This window comes from Trachymyrmex cornetzi, unplaced genomic scaffold, assembly GCF_001594075.2.
Source record: "Trachymyrmex cornetzi isolate Tcor2-1 unplaced genomic scaffold, Tcor1.1 scaffold47, whole genome shotgun sequence".
Taxonomy (NCBI): domain Eukaryota; kingdom Metazoa; phylum Arthropoda; class Insecta; order Hymenoptera; family Formicidae; genus Trachymyrmex; species Trachymyrmex cornetzi.
This window is the reverse complement of record NW_017299509.1, coordinates 2,875,883-2,897,001: the sequence shown is the minus strand read 5'-3', so window position 1 is coordinate 2,897,001 and position 21,119 is coordinate 2,875,883. Positions and strand designations below refer to the sequence as shown.

At 31.1% G+C, this 21,119-nt stretch overlaps 1 protein-coding gene across 4 annotated transcripts in view; it reads right to left on the bottom strand.

The window, feature by feature from the left end:
- The window catches only part of LOC108765080 (peroxidase), a 31,354-nt gene extending 16,877 nt beyond the window's left edge, over positions 1 to 14,477 (bottom strand). Inside the window, exon 1 of one of the 4 annotated variants that reach the window (XM_018513602.1) lies at positions 14,245 to 14,477. Coding sequence is in view for 3 of the 4 variants with exons in the window: in XM_018513599.1 (XP_018369101.1) it covers positions 3,515 to 3,596 (82 nt within the window). In the remaining variant the exon portion in view is untranslated. Of the gene's footprint in view, positions 1 to 3,514; positions 3,907 to 7,727; positions 7,905 to 14,244 lie in introns of those variants that run through there. The other 3 variants (XM_018513601.1, XM_018513599.1, XM_018513600.1) reach the window with 3 other exon arrangements.
- Between the last annotated feature and the right edge of the window lie 6,642 nt (positions 14,478 to 21,119).

Genomic DNA, 21,119 nt, shown 5'->3' with positions numbered 1-21,119 from the left:
ATAATCAATCTATGAGTTCAAATGTCGTGCATACGAATGATTCATTTGCTTCAACACAGGCATGGAACAACGAATTCTTTGATGGTCCTCTGCGACCTTCGCGTGTGTTCTTCTCTTGGTTATTTATAGACCATGTTTTAGCGATATTATCAACGAAACGGTACACACACGTCTGTGTGCAGTTCCTATATCCATATCACATTAATGTGGTAAACATTAAAGCGCGCGGATGTTCACGCGCGTTACACGTGACTATACGTAAATGCAGCTAGCTCATATTCGTTATCACTGATAATACTGCTAAAATGTGTTATCGTTGATAATATCCGCTAAAACGCGGTCTATAAATAACCAGGAGAACACACGTGAAGGTCACACAGAGGAACAGCAAAGAATTAATTGTTTGGTATGTGTACGCGTCCGTGAGGAAGAGAATGAACCCGCATTCGTACATTTGAACGCAGTTAGTGATTGTCGTGACAAAGTATGCGATAAGAAATATTTTTATTCCTTCATTGTCCATGTCTATAATTAGTTATACTAGTTATAAATATGGACAATATATACAAAGAACTGAATCTAGTGAAATATTATGCATATTTTTTAAATTTGTAAGATTTATTGTATACTGCTTACTTTAAAAGTATTTACATGATTTGGAAATATTATCGTTATTTCAATAGGATGCTAATGTATTTCAAGTTCACTGAAGTCAGACGATTCGTTTATGATTTTGCATTCTCATCACACAATATCTCGAGAAGCAATATTATATGACATAACTGTTAGAGATCATAGTAACTACTTAAAAAACTTAATAACATCACCTATGTATTAGTTGGACAACTTGTTTTACATTTATCGCTTATAAGTTGCCTCATTTATTTCTTTATCGCTCTCACGTTTTATTTTCTAAAACTACTATAACGTATCTGCAACTCTGAGTAAAATATAATCTTTTCTTTTGTATAATAAAGACTTCAATTGATTCTGCTCTATTGCCCTTCACTTCCGTAACGACTCAACAATAATCCAGAAAGAATGTTTCGTTTTATATATATATATATATATATTAGGTATACAACTTTGCTTCCGCCGTTTTTTTCCGAAATTCGAGGCTTTCCTTGCTTCTGAATCATTCCCATGGCTTTGAGGTGTTTTGAAATGGCTTGTTGAGTCACTCCCAATGATCGTGCCAATTCTTCTTGATTTTGACACGAGTCCTGATCAAGTAATGCTTCCAATTCTGCATCTTCGAAAACCTTCTCCCTTCCACCGCTATGCCGGTCTTCGACGTCAAAATCACCGTTCTTAAAGCGTTGAAATCATTCACGACACGTTCTTTCACTAATAGCGGCCTCACCATAAGTATTTGAGAGCATTCGATGAGCCTCAGCCGCAGATTTTTTCATATTGAAGCAGAAAATTAAAACCTCCCGCAAATGACGAGAATATGGCTCGTAAACTGACATTTTCAATCGAGAGTAACTTTATGATGCAGACACAAATCGACTAATGTTTCTATAAGGTTATATTGACAGATGCCCAAGTTTATTGTATGACGTCTATGATCTATTTATTTCGACCACCACTTACCGCTAAAGCCATCTATAGGAAAACGGCGGAATCAAAGTTGTACACCTAATATATAATAATGTAGGGTGTTTCTTTTATTTCAATTTCTTGACAACCTTCTCTTCTATAAATTTTATTCATTAAATTGATATAAGTCAATAATAGTATTTCGATTGTCTCGGCAAATATGATCTCTTCAAAATATCTGGCATTTAAGAACCTTGATATACAAACAGTGAAAACCTCGGTGAAAACGTAAAGGATTTTTTTATCTTACGAATAAGAAAGTAAAAATCTATCGATAAAAGATTAGTCCTTAATTTGCAAGTAAAAGTACTAAAATCTTATTGGTTCGTTATTAAAACGCTTGTTACATACAATGAAGGAGGAGCGGTGTAGCATCAACATCTTATCAGAAGGCACGGTAGTTAAGTCCGGATCTACAATAAGTGTTTTAAGTCTTAAGCCATAAGAAATTGACCAATTACAATCGAACGTGAAAAGAATAACCAATTATGATTCATCCATTTCTTATGGCTTAAGACTTAAAAATCTATTGTAAATCCGGGCTAAGCAAGCGCAGCGACATTACCGTGTTCCTTTACGCGAGACAACTATCTCTCTTAGGCGCCTATCTCATAATAGGGGGTTTTCCTATATATATAATTATTATTAGAAGTTAGTATGTAATTATGTATTACACATAGGTTAAAATTTTCTCGAACACCTAAGGAGAGATATGGATTTTTAATTGATAAAAAGTGCTACAGTATAGCAATATTATAGTATAACAATCTGTATTACAATTTGTTAATTAACAATGTAATTGTTACACAGTATAAAACTTGTGTATTTGTATTGAAAACGATCCACTCGATCACGTTCTGTACGTTTAACAGTTTGTGTTGAATTTTTTAATATATTTGAGTGTTAATTTAACATAATGTGATTATGTTATTTAAAGATTTTGTATGAAATTGATATTCAACGTTTCTCAGTATCAAAATGACACAATTTAGGAGTAAGTGAACAAGTAATATAAAAATAACGTGTTTTAAAACATAAATTCTGAATGAATGAAATACGTGTTATTTAACATATCATAAATGTCAATTTTCTAAAAAAAAATTCTTCGACAGTTTCTTTACAAACTCTGTCGATATTACCTTTTTTTGTATTTATTCTCTTACACATAATATTTGTGTAACCTTATAACATATTCATCTTGTGTTAAATTAACCCAAAAACTTGAGTGGACCGTTTGTGACATGCGGTATATGTTAAATTCGACATATTTTTTTCAACAGAGTACGTTTATTATATTTATATGGTTCAATAAGAAATTATAATATTGATAAAATGTTAATATTTGTATTCTGCAGTATTGTAACTAATTATAAGCTTGAATTTCTTCGTTTCTGAGCTCAAAAATTATCAGATAACTATATTTCAGTATTGAGTACGTTTCAAGTTAAAAATGTCTCAACGACAGTGTATATCACTTCTACTGTTCTAAGGATTGAAATATTTTGAGTCTCGAAACAATCCGTCAATACCAATGTTCTCCACATTCAAAGAAAAAATTATATAGTGGTAACAACTATGATATTAAGATGACAACTATATATTTATATGTAAAATTAATATGTGCATAGTTAAATAAACTAATAGTATGTAATAATAATATAATTAAGAATATAAAAAATTTTAAGCATATATATATATATATATAAATGTTAGTATTATTAGTAATAATAATAATATAATTAAGAATGTAAACTATTTTAAGCATGAAATAATTTATTTAATTATACGTTAATTATATTATTACGAATATAAAACTCATGTAAATGTTATTTCATATATACAATTCCTATCACTATATCTTTTTCTAGGTGTATCGATACACTCAGATATAGGTACATTGACAAATCATTACCGGACACATGATCCATGGGCTTTTCTAATCCGTGCATTGCGTAGACCCAACGATTATCGTCGACCGATGTGATGAGAAACATTCTCCGATGTGTAGTCAGATGAAACAACGGAACGTAATCTTTGTTATGATCACGTATTAATCAACTCGTCAGCACGATTCGCTCTCGTATTGTAGCGCACAGATCTATATTCTATTTCATTGATTTTCGTGAATTTGCCGGCTTTGAACGGAGACAAAATACGAAACTCACGACAATCGCAACGCGTCACTAAGTTAGCACACCTGTGTCAAATATACGTGAGTTGTGAGGAGGTGAACGCGTGGCGACCGATAAAGACGCACTTCGAAGATGGCAATATACAACGACGGAGTTTCGTGTCGCGAATACACGGATACCCTCTCCATTCCTTTCTTCCTATCTCTCTCGCAAGCCTGTCGGTAAACCTTCCTGCCATCTTATTCATTTGTTTATTTATATGTCTCTGTCTCACTTTTATCTCAGGGTCGACATGATTTGACCTGAATTGGAATATCGACTGAAACTGATAATACCCGATGACTGTTCAAGCACTTGAGTACGTGCTCACTTTTTTGACATGTACAAGTAATATCCGGTAGTCTGGATATTCGGAATAAATTAAATACGAATACTATATTAGCTACACACTAATGTCCTGATATTCAGGTAATAACGATAATCTAGGTATTTTGGATGTCTATACATTCAAACAAAACAAAAATCATTATGATGTTAAAATAGCTCTAAAATGACTATTAAAATTTATTTTTCGATCAGAATTATTGAATTTATTGTAACGTCATTTTTACATTACTTAATGTTGCTCTGTTTGAGATATTCCCTAAGCAGAACAATAACTAACGCAGAACACAAGCTAAACAGTAATGTTACATTAATATTGTAATTTCCCACTTAACAACATAAGTATAATATAACACACATATTATGTACATAATAATTATATCATTAAGTAGGAAATTATAACATTGACGTAATGTTACTGTCAGTTTGTGTTCTCTGTGGGCCTTTAATAAAACCGATATTTAGATGATGTAATTTGAATATTTTAATAAGGTTTTGTACTACGACGATTACCTCCACATTCATCCGGATGACTAATCAGATAACTAAAATTATTGAATTTAAATCATCAGATCTATTATGTTGATTCTTGTTTTCAGAAGATAAGAAGCCTATAATCCTCTGACATCCTAGATACGTTACTGGATACTTCGCACACATTTGTCCATCTTACTTCCTCTCGCGCTTATCCATATGTATTCTGTATTCGTTTTCTCGTACATTTAAATCCTCTCTCTCTCTCTCTCTCTCTCTCTCTCTCTCTCTCTCTCTCTCATTCAAACTGTCTCTCTTGATCACGTGCACACGTTACGCACACTGATTCCTCAAAGGTTCTCCAGCTCACTCGCTCCCTTCGCTCTTTCCATTCATCTCGCTTTACACGACGGCTCGCTCACGTATTCATTGGCTCGCTACTTCCCCACCAAAAGCAAGTTACCTTATTTAACTCGGAAAAAAAAATTCTATCACTCGGTGAGCACGTGCTCGTCCACCTCCATCTCTTCACCGCGGCTCGTTGTACGCCGGCTTTCAGAGCGTTGCCGTTAAGTTCTTTCGATAATACTTCAACTCTTTAATGGGCATTTCTATTAACATAGTAAAAATTTAAATATTTTTGATAATATTTTTTCGCAATAAGAATTAATTATTTACAGATTTTAATATGTTATTCATCATTATTAAGATCGTTTCGAAGATGCGAATAAGCATCAAAAATTTGTTAAATTGCTAGTCAATTTTACTCGTGATATTACTGCGGTAGTTTAGTAGAGTTTAGCGTTTCAAGACTGAAATGTTTTCGGCGCGCGTTTCTGTGGAACTACATACGTAGTATATAAATTCACATAAGAATCATACAAGCATTAAGATCCAGCTAGACCGTTTAAGGCTTTAATTTCTATAGTTTGTGTTATCACATGTACGGTCCTATAATATATTATATTAAAAATTTTAATGTTTGATATTTTACATTTTAAAATATCTATACGTTTAATATTTAAAAAGTACAAATATGATTTATCTAAAAATTTAATCCAAACAGATCCTTGTATTTTGCTTATCTTGATATTTGATATTGCAGTTGTAACGCTGCCCAAATGTATTTTTTTACTTATTAGTGTTTTCATGTATAATTAAGGAATCTTCTTTATTGTTATCATTGTATTTAAAATTGTAATAACATTTTGAATTTGCTATCTATTGTTACTTCTATCAAATTAAATTGTAAATCTTATCTAAAGTAGAAAAAAGGAATAAATGGTAAAGTATGGTAATAAATTTATATGCTAAATTCTTCCTTTATAATTTCCAAAAAAGTACGTCACTTTTATCGTAGATAAGATTCACAATCCAACTTTGATATATAATAACAACTCGAGCATATAATAACAACTCTGTACAAAATCTATAGCTTTGGTTAGAGACATAAAAAGAAAACTGAAAATTGTAAAATTTATGTAAAAGTATTATTGAGTACCAAGACTCACTTTGACAAAATGTAGCCTTCTTTGCTTATTTTTCTTGAATACAAAGAAAAATGTTTCATTGATCTCTATGTTTTTATATATCATTCCTTTACTTCGAAAACGACACATGTCAAAATACGTGATTTTTCGAGTCATTACCATGAACGAGTTAAATAAACATTGCTGTATCAATCCATTACAAGTGAATCAACTTAACTAACTTAATTAAAAAATCGTCAAAGCTTAAAAAAAAGGTTCACAAAAATCCTCACAATTCAAAAGGAATGGTTTTTTAAGAGTTATAAAATAAAAATAACAAAAATATAGTAGTATTAAGAATATATATATATGTATATCTTTGCGCTTACGACATTATTTGATTAGTCAATTTTCTATCATGATGAAAAATAATTTTTTTCTTTTTTCCAGGAAACTTATTTTTTTGTGTCACTTTTCAAGTAAGAGAGTAATACATTTAAGATTTTAATTTATTTTGGGCTTTTTTTAATATAGAAACCTATAGATCTTCTCCACTTTCGTGCAGTTCTCTACTCTATAGGTCTCCCAGTACTTTTCCACTACTTTCGCTGTAGAAATATAAAGGTGTTCCGGGAAACGTAATATGCACGCATAATACTGTCAGTTAAAATATAATACTTTTTTATTAAGTATAATTGGAATTTCTCTTTGGTAAAAATAGAAACAACGATACCTATTTTTAGTCTTGATAAACAAACTGTAAAAATAGTAGCATCACCTTTAAAAAGGATACGTTTAACGACACTTCTATATTTGGCATTGAGAAAAATTGCTCCGCTCGTGTATGACGTTCACCTAATTGACTTAACAAATCCATAAATAAATTGTTAATACAATTTATTAAATTACTGTCGAGTGATTTGCATGTGAAACAACATACTATTGTATATAAAATTTGTGTTTATATACGTATGCAATTGTCATGTAAGTCGCATAAAGACTCGATTAAAAGGCCTTATTACCAATGAAAGAATGATAACATGTATATAAAGTTCTGGCACTCACTTAATTAAGCCGATCGATATGGTCACTTATGCACAAACAAAAGTATAAAAATAATTATATAAGTAGCATTGCGTATTTTAGTCTTTTATTTATATTTATATTTGTATTTTTCTTAAAATGCTCTAGTATATTAATATGTGTATACATATATATAAATATATAAAAGTAATATTAGATTTACTTCTGTATGTAAATAACTTGTAAATAATAATTTAATAAACTTATTGATAACGTTAATAAATATTTGTACTTTGCTTTATCTTCTTACTAATAATAAAGATAACTGATAAATATCAATTACAAGATTAAAAATTCTTTTTCATATTTTTCATTTAAGCCTTGGTTTGCTCAGATTAGATCACAGCAAGTTAATCAATAAGATTGCAAATAATTATCCTTTTCTCTCTCTCTCTCAGAATTGTAATTGCAGTTTTCTAAAAAAACAAATCAGTTTACTCGATCTGGTTTAACGGCACAATGTTCTCGACAACTAATCGATGAATCTGTCGGTGATGGAATTTGCTCGTTATAATGATGGATTCACATGAACGATGCGACGCGTCGCGTCGCCGACTTGAACGAATCAGGAGTGCGGGCTTACCTAGGTACGATTTCTTGCAACGCTCTACTAGCAGATAATTGTTTAAGCAGTCGAACACCTCAACGCCCATCTTTTTTCCTCCTGGAATATACGTCAAGCGGGCCGTGGGCAGCCCTGCCTGCTCGCAGAAGTTGAACCGTCGACGACGAGACTCCTCACGGAGACACGTCGGTGCGCACTGGCAACGTATACAAACACGCCAAACGTTTGCCCTAGATCAATATAAGTACCCGCAGACACCGACTTTCCTCTTTAATGTCTTTTTCCACGCACCCTAAAATCCCCTCGCAAACACATAAATATGACTTCGATATGGAATTGCAAATTTTTTCTGCGTGTGAAATTAACGTAAACGCACTGTTCAAATCACGAAACAGCTGATTCTCATCGACCACCCAAATTCATTTCTTCTACCCTACCGTTGTATGGCAGCTCTCGGAAATATGGTACACACCTAGTGCCTTCAGATATCAATTTATCCTTGTTTAACATTCGATTAATAACAAGAATAGAATGATACTTGGAGGCATTCGGTGTGTATTTTCAAACGCAGCTTGTTGTTAATTCAGACGGATAGGTTTTTTTACTCCCCCGTAATTGGCGCATGTGTTAATGCAAAAACCAAACCATTCGTAGCATGCATCGTTTTTTATATTAATATGTAGATATGTATTAGGGATGTCAATATCATAACGCTAGAATTATATATCGATTGATATTAGAACACCATGTCTCAAAATCATTGACTTTAATTTAATAACGGATTTTGTTTAATTTCGAGTCAATACTGTTTTTATAAAAACAAAGCATTAATGATTTAGTATGATTAAAATAAAGGGATTATATAATATAATCAAATTTTTAAGATATAATTTCAACAGAAACCCATTATATTTTTAAAGAAATTAAAGAGAATTTAGAACTTTTAAGTGATTCTCTTATTAAAAGTTCTACAAAAATTCTCTTCAATTTTTTTAAATAAATAAATAAATAAAAATTTTTAATAAATTACAAATCTGTGTAAGAAATTTTATATGGAATCAATTCAATCTTGTAATCATCGCAATCAGAAATAAGATTTTTTGGAATAGAACATCTGATTTCGATGCAGGGTTGGTAAAACTAAAGAGTAAAGAGAAACAACCCACACATCACAGGGAGCTCCCGGGGACCTGCCCGGGAGCTAATAAAATTTTTGTGAGCTTCATTTAAGCTTAAAATAAACTCGCACGGAGCTCCCTGGGAACTCCTATGTCCGCTTTGGTGAATTTCCTGGAAACTTTATTTTGGTTCGCAGGGAGCTCTTTTTAAACTCGCAGGAAGGCTCGTAAAATTTTTTGTTTAAGCTCAGCATTATGAACTCCCTAAGAGTTCATTTTGTCGAATTTTATAAGCTCCTCGAGAGCTCAGCGAAATGAACTCCCAGGGAACTTGAACGGAGTTTTGTGTTGTGTGGGAGGAGGGAATGTATCAATAGCGAGGGGGTAGCTAAATCCGCTGACGGATGTACGTCACGGCAGCCATCTTAAGCGTCCACTTTTTTTTACGTTTATACGACAGTTTTAATAAGAAAAAGATCTTGAGCAACAAAACAGTTCATTATTAATAAATATTGTAAAGAGCACCATGGTTCTCATTGCTGGGCGTGTGGTGTAACAACTTCAGCTAGAAATTATAGGATAACCTTTCATCGGTTAGTATTATGTATAGTAATAATGAGAATTTTATATTTTGGAGGTTATACTTTATCGTATGTATACTAATGTATACTCAAAGAGTAAAGAGAAACAAGAGGGAATGTATTAATAGTGGGAGTAGCTAAATCCGCGGACAGATATACGTCATGGCAGCCCTCTTAAGCGTCCACTTTTTATGCTAGTATATATCATATAGTCATTTCCGTCCGCTTATTTAGGATGCGTTCCGATATTCACTGCCAGTGCTGAAACTATACAGTATATGTTACGTGTGTTACAGATTTTCAGTACTGGCAGTGAATTTCGGAATGCACTCTTAGAACCAAACATTCCCTCCTGTTTCTTTTTACTCTTGGGTAAAACAGTTTAAAACATGCTTAAGGGGATGCTGGAGTCTTCTTTTTTACCGATAAAGCAAGCGTTTATGTTCCTTGCGCGGTTCTTCGAATTAGTTGCACAGAATAAAAATTCCTTCTCCACGATTGAAATATCCGTGCTAATGTACCTGCTACTGGTGTATTTTGTGTCCAAAACTGGGAAAAATAATAAATTACAGATTCCTGTATCCATGTGCTATCAGCTCACTAAACATTTACTTCGTGAAAAAATTATATGCACGTTATATGCTCGAAATTAGGGCAGGAGCACATGTAGAATAAATAGACGAATACAATCGTATCTTTAGAATTAAGTTTTGACGCCTAAATAAAAAGATTAGTGCAAGGAACAAAATTGTGTGTCTAGCGCGTGAGAAATCGACGATGTGTACGATAGTTTAGACTGTTTAGCTATGAAACCGAGCAGTATTTTAGTTGATCTCTTTCTTAGAGATGGCGTTGCAATATGTTAGATAAGGACAGATGAATGCGTTTGAGCGAGACACAACGATATATAATAAGTATAAGAAATGAATGAAAGATGTCACTATTGTCGAATTTGAAATTTAAAAAAGTCTTTACTATCGACCTTGATTAACTTCGACCGTCACTCCAGCATCCCCTTAATTGATGTTTTTAATATGTTTTGAACATGTTTTTTTATAATATTATTTGAAACATATTTAGAGCATTAAAAATATATTTAAAAAAGAGAAGAAACATAATCATTTATTCTTAAAAAAAAACATTAATCTTTGCCAACTCTGTTTCGATGTAAGTCAAATCTTAGCTTATTGTTAGAGTCTACAATGTCTACATGAAAACAACGTGTTCGGAATGTCAACAAGAAGTAATAAGACTTTGGCCGATTAATAGCGTGTGATATGAACGTTATAATTAACCATTTGTGCAATATTCCTACGAACTTTCGTTGTTTTCCTTATTTCGTTTCTTATTTCTTTCAAAAAATCAATTACATCAGCTATATAATTTTATATTTTTTTTCTCGTTATTCGTTCCCTTTTGTGATTTTCATAAATTCGCAAATAGAAATGTAATTTCTTCCATCCTGATTTTGATTACCGAAATACATCGATTAAATTGCATACTATAAATCATATACATACGATCTGTTTTCTGTTCCTATACTAGACTGTTCTAGAACTCTCTTTCTCGCTTTAAACAAATGTCAAATGTATATCTATCTCACTTTAAGTTCCAAAAGTGTACACTATTTCAGCCACAGAAAACAGACCTATAGTAGCTAGTCTTCAGAAGTGATGCACATTTGGCTCCCGGCACCACGGAAAACCCGCCCAACCACTTTTACCCCCACCAAGCAGACACCTACTGGCACCGAATCAGCCGACTTTGCTGCTGCGCGAGAGCGAGCGAGACAGCGAGAGAGTGTCCATCCTTCTCGCTCTAATACTCGCTTGTGTTTACAAGTTACTGGAGCGAGAAGGGCGGACGCTCTCTCTCGCAGTCTCCCTCGCTCTCGTGCAGCGGCGAAGTTGGCCGACTCGGTGCCAATAGGTGTTTGCTTGGTGGGGGTAAAAGTGGTTGGGCGATTTTTCCGTGGTGCCGGGGCCCAAATGTGCATCACTGGTCTTCAGTTGTATTATAAATAAATTTCTTTTAATGCCTTTCCTGATTAATAATAGAAATATATTTATTTAATTGTTTGTTTATATTTCAGTAAAGATTTGGAATTTCTGTAAAATAGAATTTGTGAAAGAGATTTATTAAATTATTAAAATTCTTTTCTCTGTTAAAAATCATTCTATTCATTCGAAAAACATAAAACCTAAAGTAACTGCAACGATATACAAAATGGAGTTCCTCTTAGTAAGAGTTACAACTAATCAAAAGCTTTTCTTTCCTTTTATTCCATGGAAAAGAAGAATTTCGATTGATTGATTCCCTTATGCATTACTAACATTGTTAGCAAATTGCTATTAGAAATATGACAAAGCCTGTTAAATACATTATGCCAGCAGATTAGTGACAGAAACCGAGCAGAGTCTGTTCGAATTAAGTTCTGCTCTCGATTTGCTCTCATTGTTAATCTGCCGTCAGATTATACTGTAGGTATTGACGTATTACACTTAAAACATATAAAACTTTTTATTTAATTTAATTTTATTTGTTCCGAACTTTATATTTATATACACTATAATCTATGTTTCGATCTATATAACCTTTCCATCATGTGTCCTTTATCAGCTGTTATTCACAATATGACGACGAAATGTTGTAAGTTATTCCATTCAGCGAACCTGGCAGTATACGGAACATTTTTCATGACTACTTTCAATCCATATAGTTAGATCTCCTTATTCTTACTTCATGATCCTAACTCTCAAGAAGAACAAATATAAAAGGACCTACAGAGTCATCTGAACATTTACAGGAATATCCTATAGAAAAAGTCGAATGTTGACCTGACGATGTCGATAAAACAGACTTTTCAATTCTAAGAGCCCAGACACAAGCTTTTGCATAACGCATAACGCATAGTGCATAAAAGAATCAACCAATCGAAATTCTTCTTTTCCATGGAATGGGAGGAAAGGAAAGATTCTGATTAGTTGATTCGTTTATGCACCATGCATTATGCTTTATGCAAAAGCTTGTGTCTGGGCTCTAAACCTTTTTTTCGTAACCGCAAAATGGCCCACGCGCTACTGTCTTCTGCAGAAGTGGATGTAAACTACACAACAATATCCATTTTTTACGGTGCTTCTGATGGAAATAAATCGCTGAAATCGCTAAAATTTATTAAATTAATAGAGATTTCAACGATTTCAGCGATTTATTTCCATCAGGAGTACCGCAAAAGAATGGGTACTGTTGTATAGTTTACATCCATTTCTGTAAAGGGCAGTAGTGCGCGAGGGCATTTTACGGTTACGGCAAAAAAGCTCTTATGTCCTCTTTCAGGTTTATCTCTCTTAGACCGGAATCCATAGTCTGTCAAGACAATTTAAATTTACGGAAATTTCTAAAAAGAAAGTACCTTAATCTCTTAATAGTTTTACAAATATTCTTTAGAAATTATATAAATCTTAGAATATTTCGAAATTCACACATACATACAGACAAGTTGTAGACTTTGTTATAACTTATACTTCTGTGAAAAGTGTTCTAATTCGTATTTTAAAAATTTGAAAAATTTTTCTAAAATGTTATACGATTATATAGAAATTCTGAAAAGAAATTGAAATTTACGTAAAAATTCTGAAAAGTTGTATGAATAATTAAGAAAAGTTTTTACTATGGTAATCTACTAAATTTTGTAATATTATAATACCGATTCTCCATACCGCATTATAATATTGCAGATGATATAAATTTAAGATAGAGTCTTAATTTAGTATAGTAAAACTATACAGGTTTTAAATTATCCATTTTATCTGAGTGTTCAGTAATCACCGGATTTCCTCCAAACATGAAATAAAAATTTCTATAGATCGCGCATTTTCCCCATGTTATTTGAAAATAAAGAGAAAACAAAGGTCATCTCTAAATTTTGTAACGAGGCGGATTACTCTCCCAAAAACAACGAGCATCTTGCGTGTGTACGAGAAGCGTGGCCTTTGATAGAGAGCATCAACAGAGAGAGTTCCTGAGAATGTACCATATATACTTAGGATGTCCAGATTTAAGAGGACATAAAGACATCCCTTGGATAACTGTACTATCCCTAATAGCATACTTTATTCGAGGAACGTTCTAGCGAACGTTATTAGAACATAGGGATATTTTCTGAATGTTCTTTGGAACGTCCCTTGACGATCTGTACTATTAGGGATATGGGGATATAATTAATTCTTTATTATGAGAATTAATTCAGAAGCGACATATATTATATGCAAGCGTTGATTTCTAGCACAAACATTCTTGGACAAATGTAAAAAGTAGTTTATAAATTACAATAATTCTGACTTGACTATTTCATTTATGCGTATAAGTTATTTCAATCGATCGCAAATTCGGATCTTTGACATAATTTGCGGTAAAGAAAAAAAACAGATTTTTTTTTTATATTATAAGTTAATACAGTATTAATGAATAACGTATTGTCTATGTATTTTTTTTTAGCAAATTAAACAAATACAAAAGAAACGAAAGAATTTTATATTAATTCAAAGAATTATGTTTTTTATTTTAAAAAAAAAAGATTTCAACTTTCTTTACTAAACATTTCAAAACTACGTCCAGTGTTTTGCTGCACACGTGTGTATTTTATTTTATTCGATACGTAACGACAATGCAATGTCTCATTTCACCAACACATCATCTTTTAATATGCGCGATCGCATTCGACGACTTCGACTCCAGGTATCTTGTCCGCACAATTTCAATGATCTCTTAACTCTTTACATGCGCACTACAGATACTTGAAGCGCATTTCATTAATATATAACCAAGGATACTTACGCAAAATGATGTTTAGCGATCAATATTTTCGCCAGAAGACCCCAATATTGACGAAAGCAAACTGTCCACTTCGTCAGACAATATAGTCACTTTATATTGAACAATACAATTTTCAAACTGCCATTGGCAACGTCGTCTCCCTTTTTCTCTCAAAAGCAACTGAACTTATCTTGAGCTTTAGATAACGGGTGAGAAGATGGTTGTTTCCCAGAGTCGTTTTGGGTCAATCCTTACTCCTGATCAAAGAGTTTATCACGTCTTACGATATGGTCACGCGTTTATATAGTCCCAAGAAATCGACGGACACATTGTGACGACACAACAAATTGGCAGAAGAAATGTGTATGGTTAGTAGAGAGGGAGATACGATTCGCAGAAGCAACTGCATCAAACAAAGATCCGATCGTTATAACTTATTTATAAACGGACAGTGTCATTGCAAGATGTATTTCGCTAAAAGTGAGAATTTACATTTAATTAATACAGCTGTTATATTTCAGTTAATATATCTAAATAAAATCAGCTAACAACTATTCTGCAAAATTTTTGTTCTGTCAAAAGGGATATCTTTCAGAAAAAACGATTATTTTTAGAAAATAACCGCTATAATTGGCATTATTGGCAATTTATTAACAAAAAATAAAATGAATTGTTTATTTTTCAAAATTATTTTACTTAAAAGGATGTGTAATAATTAAAGTTTATTATCTTAACAATAAACAAAAATAAAAAATTGTATTCCTGATACCACAAATGTAATCATACAGTTGAACATGAATACGATTATTTTCGAGAAGCTCTTTTGTTTATACTAAAAGAAACGTTATACTGTTTATTTCTACAAATAAGACTTTTTTTATATCTTTATATTATATTATATCTTCCGTGTACGAATACTTTTTACGTTCACTATAAATAAACGTTGATGTAAGGTATTTTTTATGAACTTGATTTGTATAATGATAAGAAGTGGAGCAATCGGGGAAAAACTGCTACTATGAGTACCCTCCTTTTGCTGGAAAATGAGTAATCGTGAAATCCTACATTTAATTAATACTTACTCTCTGCCACAGCGAAGAAGTATGTTATTAAAAAACGAAGGTGTCACACGTAATAGGAAAAAAAATATATTTTTTATTTTGCCAATGCGATTTATTATTCCAGAAAATGAAAAAGAGCGGTGCTCTTCCCGATCCATTTTACGACGCGTTCGAGTGCGTAATCAGTAACATATATATCAGCGACGAGGCCAACGATCCTTTAACCTACGATCTTAGAAATTGTTTTCATTCGCGGTACAAAGTCTTCTTACGATTTGTAGAAAAACATACGCTCTTTCGTAAGTTAGTATATTATACGATGAAGCAAATGATATCTGTAGTGAAAGCTGTTTGTATGGTACGTGTTACTGATTTCGGGCAAAAATTAAGCGAGATTTATTACAATTTTTTGTATTTCTCGGAATACAAATTCTTGAAACAGTACTGTATATCTCTTTCCGATTAATTATCTTCTGAGTCACGTTTATTATAATTCACTTACTATCGTCTGAAATAATTATGAAGAAATACTTCTTATTTGTTCTTCTATGTAAAACAGAAGATAACTTTTCTTGCTTATTCAATTTAGTTTATATCGCTTATATATGTATGAAGATAAAAGTATCTGTTTTTCATAAAACCAAATTATTAAGTCCATTTTTAAAAATCTGAATTATTGCGTTCTCTATTAGGTAGTAGTGTCACATCATAATATGAACAATTTCGTTTAGGAAGAATTAAAATTAAAAAATTTAACGTTTGCAAAAAATGTTTTTGTTCAGATCAATTATAAAATTTTGTGAATAAAAGATAAAGAAATTATTGTTTAATATTTTCTTCTCCACTCTCTATCATTATTAATTTTATAAAGAAGGTAAATATGTAAAATATACGATAAATATAGGTAGTAAATGTAAAATTTCTGTAATAATAATCAAAGATGTTTTTTTACCCTTTTTTAATAGGATTTTTTAAACATAAGATATTAAAGTATAAAACGTTATTGTTATATATCTACTATACGTCTGGAGAAAAATACAATACAATAAATAATTTAAACATGAGAAGTATTTTTCGTTTCTCGAAAATTTAATTTTTTAGATTTGTTTAATTTTTTTGAAAAACTCTATATATGAATACTTCGTGTATGTTATTTGAAGAATATCTGACATCTGATAAAAAAATATATGATTAGCAGACCAGCTTCTTGTTAATTAAAGTTGCAATATCACATTACGATGCAAGCGAAAAAAATCAGAAAATAATGCAGAATAAATATTTGTATGATAAACGAGACTCTTTCTCTTACACGTGTAGCAATGTTTTCCATGTGTGACAAATTTAAATATCGTTTAAAATGAGCATTAAGTACCTTCCAAATATTCCTTTCTTTAATCCTTCCTTTAATCGGAGGAACTTTATATGTACACATTAAATTATATATATCAGATATTATAAAATTGTTATAAGAATATCATTAATATCCGATCTTTCTTGGATGCCATTGCACATTCGCAGGGTTGGGTAAATTAATTTTTTCTTTTAACTAAGTTAAGTTAAAGTTAACAACCTTGAAAATTTAACTTAATTAAGATATTAGTTAATGTATAACGAAATTAATTGAATTAAAAGTTAAATTAATGAAAAAAAGTAATTAAAAAATTAAAAGTTAAATTTCTTTCTATCTTATGATTTCAGAGAGTCTTACAAATAACGGAAATGACAAACATATACTTCATTTAGAATATACTCTATATTTTATTTAAACTTTTGTTTATATATACTGTTATATATATATAGATTTCAACCTATCAAAAACTAGATACATTAAAATATACGGTTTTTGCTAGATTGAAATCAATATATAATGTAAATAATATATACAAACAAAACTTTTAAGTAAAATATAGAGTATGTTCTAAATGAAGTATATGTTTGAGTCTGAGACTTAACTTCAAAAAATTTAAATAAAAAGTTAATAGTTATCGATAAAATGTAACTAAATAAAGTTAAAAAGTTAAGAGTCTAAAATGTAACTAAGTTAAGTTAAAATTATTTAACTTTTCAACTTTTTAACTTAACTTTTAGCTTTTTAACTTGGCACTACCCAACCCTGCACATTCGACGTTCCACGACCATCCAAGCATGAGATAAGATGCAGATCATTAATGCTCGTTCACTAATGCAAATAGCAAAGTGCGTACGCGCGGGGATTAACGTTGGAAATAGATTGAGAGTTATCGATGAGGTTCGTCGAATCGTTTGTAAATTACGCACTGGCAGGTGCGACAGACGCACAATATCATCTGATTTATTCGCAGTGCCACTGGAGTTAAGTGCTAAATAAGTTTTTGCTGCATCCGCATAACTGATAAGTGCACGTGATTGATCGATTAAATATTATTGATCAAGAACGGTTTATCTGTCCGGTAAATTCTTCTTACAACGATGAAAAGTCTAATGAATATTTTATAAATTTTATTATTAACTGGGATTATAAGAACTATTTGAATATAACTATACCGCTCGATTATTACTGTATTTTTCGTTAATGACTGACATTCATGACAATAATTATAGTAGAATTTTTTTAAATTTGATTTATCTAATTGATATTTTTCTTAATGTATACTTTCATAAACACTACAAATGTCGTACCCATTTTACATTGTGAAAAGGTATATTAAATTATATAAACAATATGTGTAAAAGCTACACAATTTTAGTAGAAATATGGAAAATTGTAATTTTAAAAAATTAGTATTCGTCTAACTGTATAAGTATATCTTTACATTAAACAAAAAATTATAATAACAATAGTATATTTTATAATTTTTATGTATATGTACAAATTTTTATAATATTATATAAATATATATATATATATGACTTAATGGTAATTTTATACATATTATATTTGCATTTATATTGTAAATATATTCGTATATCAATAAAACACACTGTTAAATTTATAGTGTTAAATTATATTCAATATGAGCTATTCTTAATCATTTCTATAGATTATCACTACTACTACTCAATATGATGTTATTTTTAAAACAATGAAGTTGAACAATTTAACTGAACAAAACCTATTGAATTTGACTCAAATTTAGTTTATAATTTACTAAGTACACACGCGCCCGGGAAAAAATGTTTCATATACAATTATATAAAATCATAGAAAATTATATAAAATTATATCTAGTTATATATGAAATACGTCCATATATAAAACATTTTTTCCCGGGCATTAATATGGTATTTACTTTGAAACTAATCATAAAAACAAATTGATTTACGTTTTAACACAAAAAATCACAAAATGTTATATAAGTCAGAGAATTGGTTATTATTGCTCCTTTGATATTTATAACACAATGTAGTTTCTAGAAAAAATTGTACATAATTCGTTGGTAAATTATTACATATAAATATGTCTCTAAGTTTAACTTTAATTGTAAATTTACTTTTGCAAATTGTTTAATTACTATAAAAGGTAATAAAAAGTTGTAGAACTTTACTTACATGTGTAAATAGATATCTCTAATAGTAGATCTCAAAATTACCTATTATAATTGTTGTAATTTTACATGTAATTTTTTACAGAGCATATTATAATGAGTGCTCTACTGGTATGCTCGTCCTTGTGTGAGAGTTGTTTCCGTAATTTTGAAATTTTACTTTTATCGTCCTATAGAATCAAAATTAAGGAGACTTTATTGTATAGATTTATTGTATACAGGATATATATAATCACTTCTGAAATAATATTAATCATGGTAATTCATATTAAAATAATTGAAAAGAAACATGACACGCCCTTCAATCAATAATATTATAGGTATTGCAGCAGCAATATTAATAAAATCCGCTATTGAAACTGTGGTAATTAATTAAAAGTGAATTAAATGCAAAGTGAGCAAGTGATGATATAGAAGTGACAAGATCGATTTTTCCACAGATAATAAAAAAGAAGGTACTGCATGCGTTACCATAAGTTAATGTGCTATAACATATACTTCCTGTCTTGTAAATAATTCATATGGTATGAGCAAATTTGTCTTAATAGTTTCATCAGAATTGCATGCTGTAATTTTAATTTTGTGTGATTCTGTATATGAAGGAGACACATGGTTCTCTTTTTCTAACAATTACAACACTGGCCGAGATCGTCATTTCATAACATGATCATCGGTTAATCGGCTTAAAAGCCAGAAGGTCAAACGTAATTAAAACGATGCGTTTTAAAGCCGCCTATTCTGTGCCTCTTTGCAAATCACGATAAAATACACACGTATCATTAAAATTTTTTTAATTATATGGCTGATATTAGCTTTATTATCTTTTGCTATTATCTTTGACTGATTATTCGACTGATACTTTTAGCTGATGTTGTACGGACAAAACGCTCCTTAAACGAATACGAAATCGTATTTTGATACAAAACACCTAATAACGTCTCAATGATATAATTGTCTATATTTACATTTATATGCGCAATCGCGATAAGTATAGGCATTCATAATATTTATCTGCAGAATAATTAATATTGTATAATGCAACATTATCTCTCGAAAAATCTGCTCCTAGATAAATGTAAATTCGTTGACACTTGAATTTGCAGTGATTCGTTACATTTGATTCACGGTAGTCTTCCAAAAGCTGCGTGTCGTCTTGACGAATCACGCATCCTTGTACGTAAAGATAAGATAAATTGTAATTTGTTACCATAAGGCAAACAGTGAATATAACGACTTTATGTGCAAAGGAATTTGGAATTTTACGTCACAACACATATCGTATACTGGTATAATTTACATATTAACACTGTTTCGCTCACATTATAAAGTTAGCAATATATAATTCGTTCTCTTAATTGTGGGGCTGGTTTATCGATGCAATGATCATACCAAAAAAATTTTATTCTAGATTTCAGTATATCCGACTAAACTACAGAATGTTTTCTACTAAAATACGCGCCAAGTATATATTATAAAAATTAGAGGATTTCCCTCTAATATGATAAGATATTCTAATTATTTAGAATATTCCTCTATTGTGGAGTAGAATATATTTTAATCTTTACATGACACACACGCACGCACGCACGCACGCACATGTATATATATATATATGCATATGAATCTATTTATACATCATTCTGTGGACTAATACCGGATATCGAGTGCTCACTGAACTGCTTTTTTCGTTGAACGTAGCCAATTTAACTGATAACATGCAAACGTAATATGTACATGATACGCGTACACTCACATTCCAATTAATACACAAAAATTCCGATTCGTACTTACTCTCAAAACGACTGACTAATTCTGGTAAATTGTGCTCAAGCAACCACTTCTCCACCTTTTCCATTTCACGATAAACAACTACGTGTAGTCTATTCGAACACAGAACTCGCGGACATATCAGGACACGATACGGTATATAAACATAATACGCGCGGGCTTGCACATGCATAAACACGAAAGCGAGTATTATTTGTTAACCAAGTGTCGACATATTTTAGAATATTTTCTTTATTTCATATTATTCTAAACAAGATATATCTATAGAGGAATATTCTAAATATTTTAGAATATTCGATTAGAGGATAGCTTTAAACGGAATTATCCTCTAATACAGAATACGATTTTTTCGGTGTCACTTTATCTCGCTCTCACAACGGTTTGAGTAGAAGCTGCGGTAATTCACGCATTTTTGTTGTACAGACAATGCCAGGTATGCCTTAACACCTAAAATTGTACGAGTATTGTACGATATAATCCAAATGCATTATGATCCCAATACTCGTACAATTTCAGGTGTTAA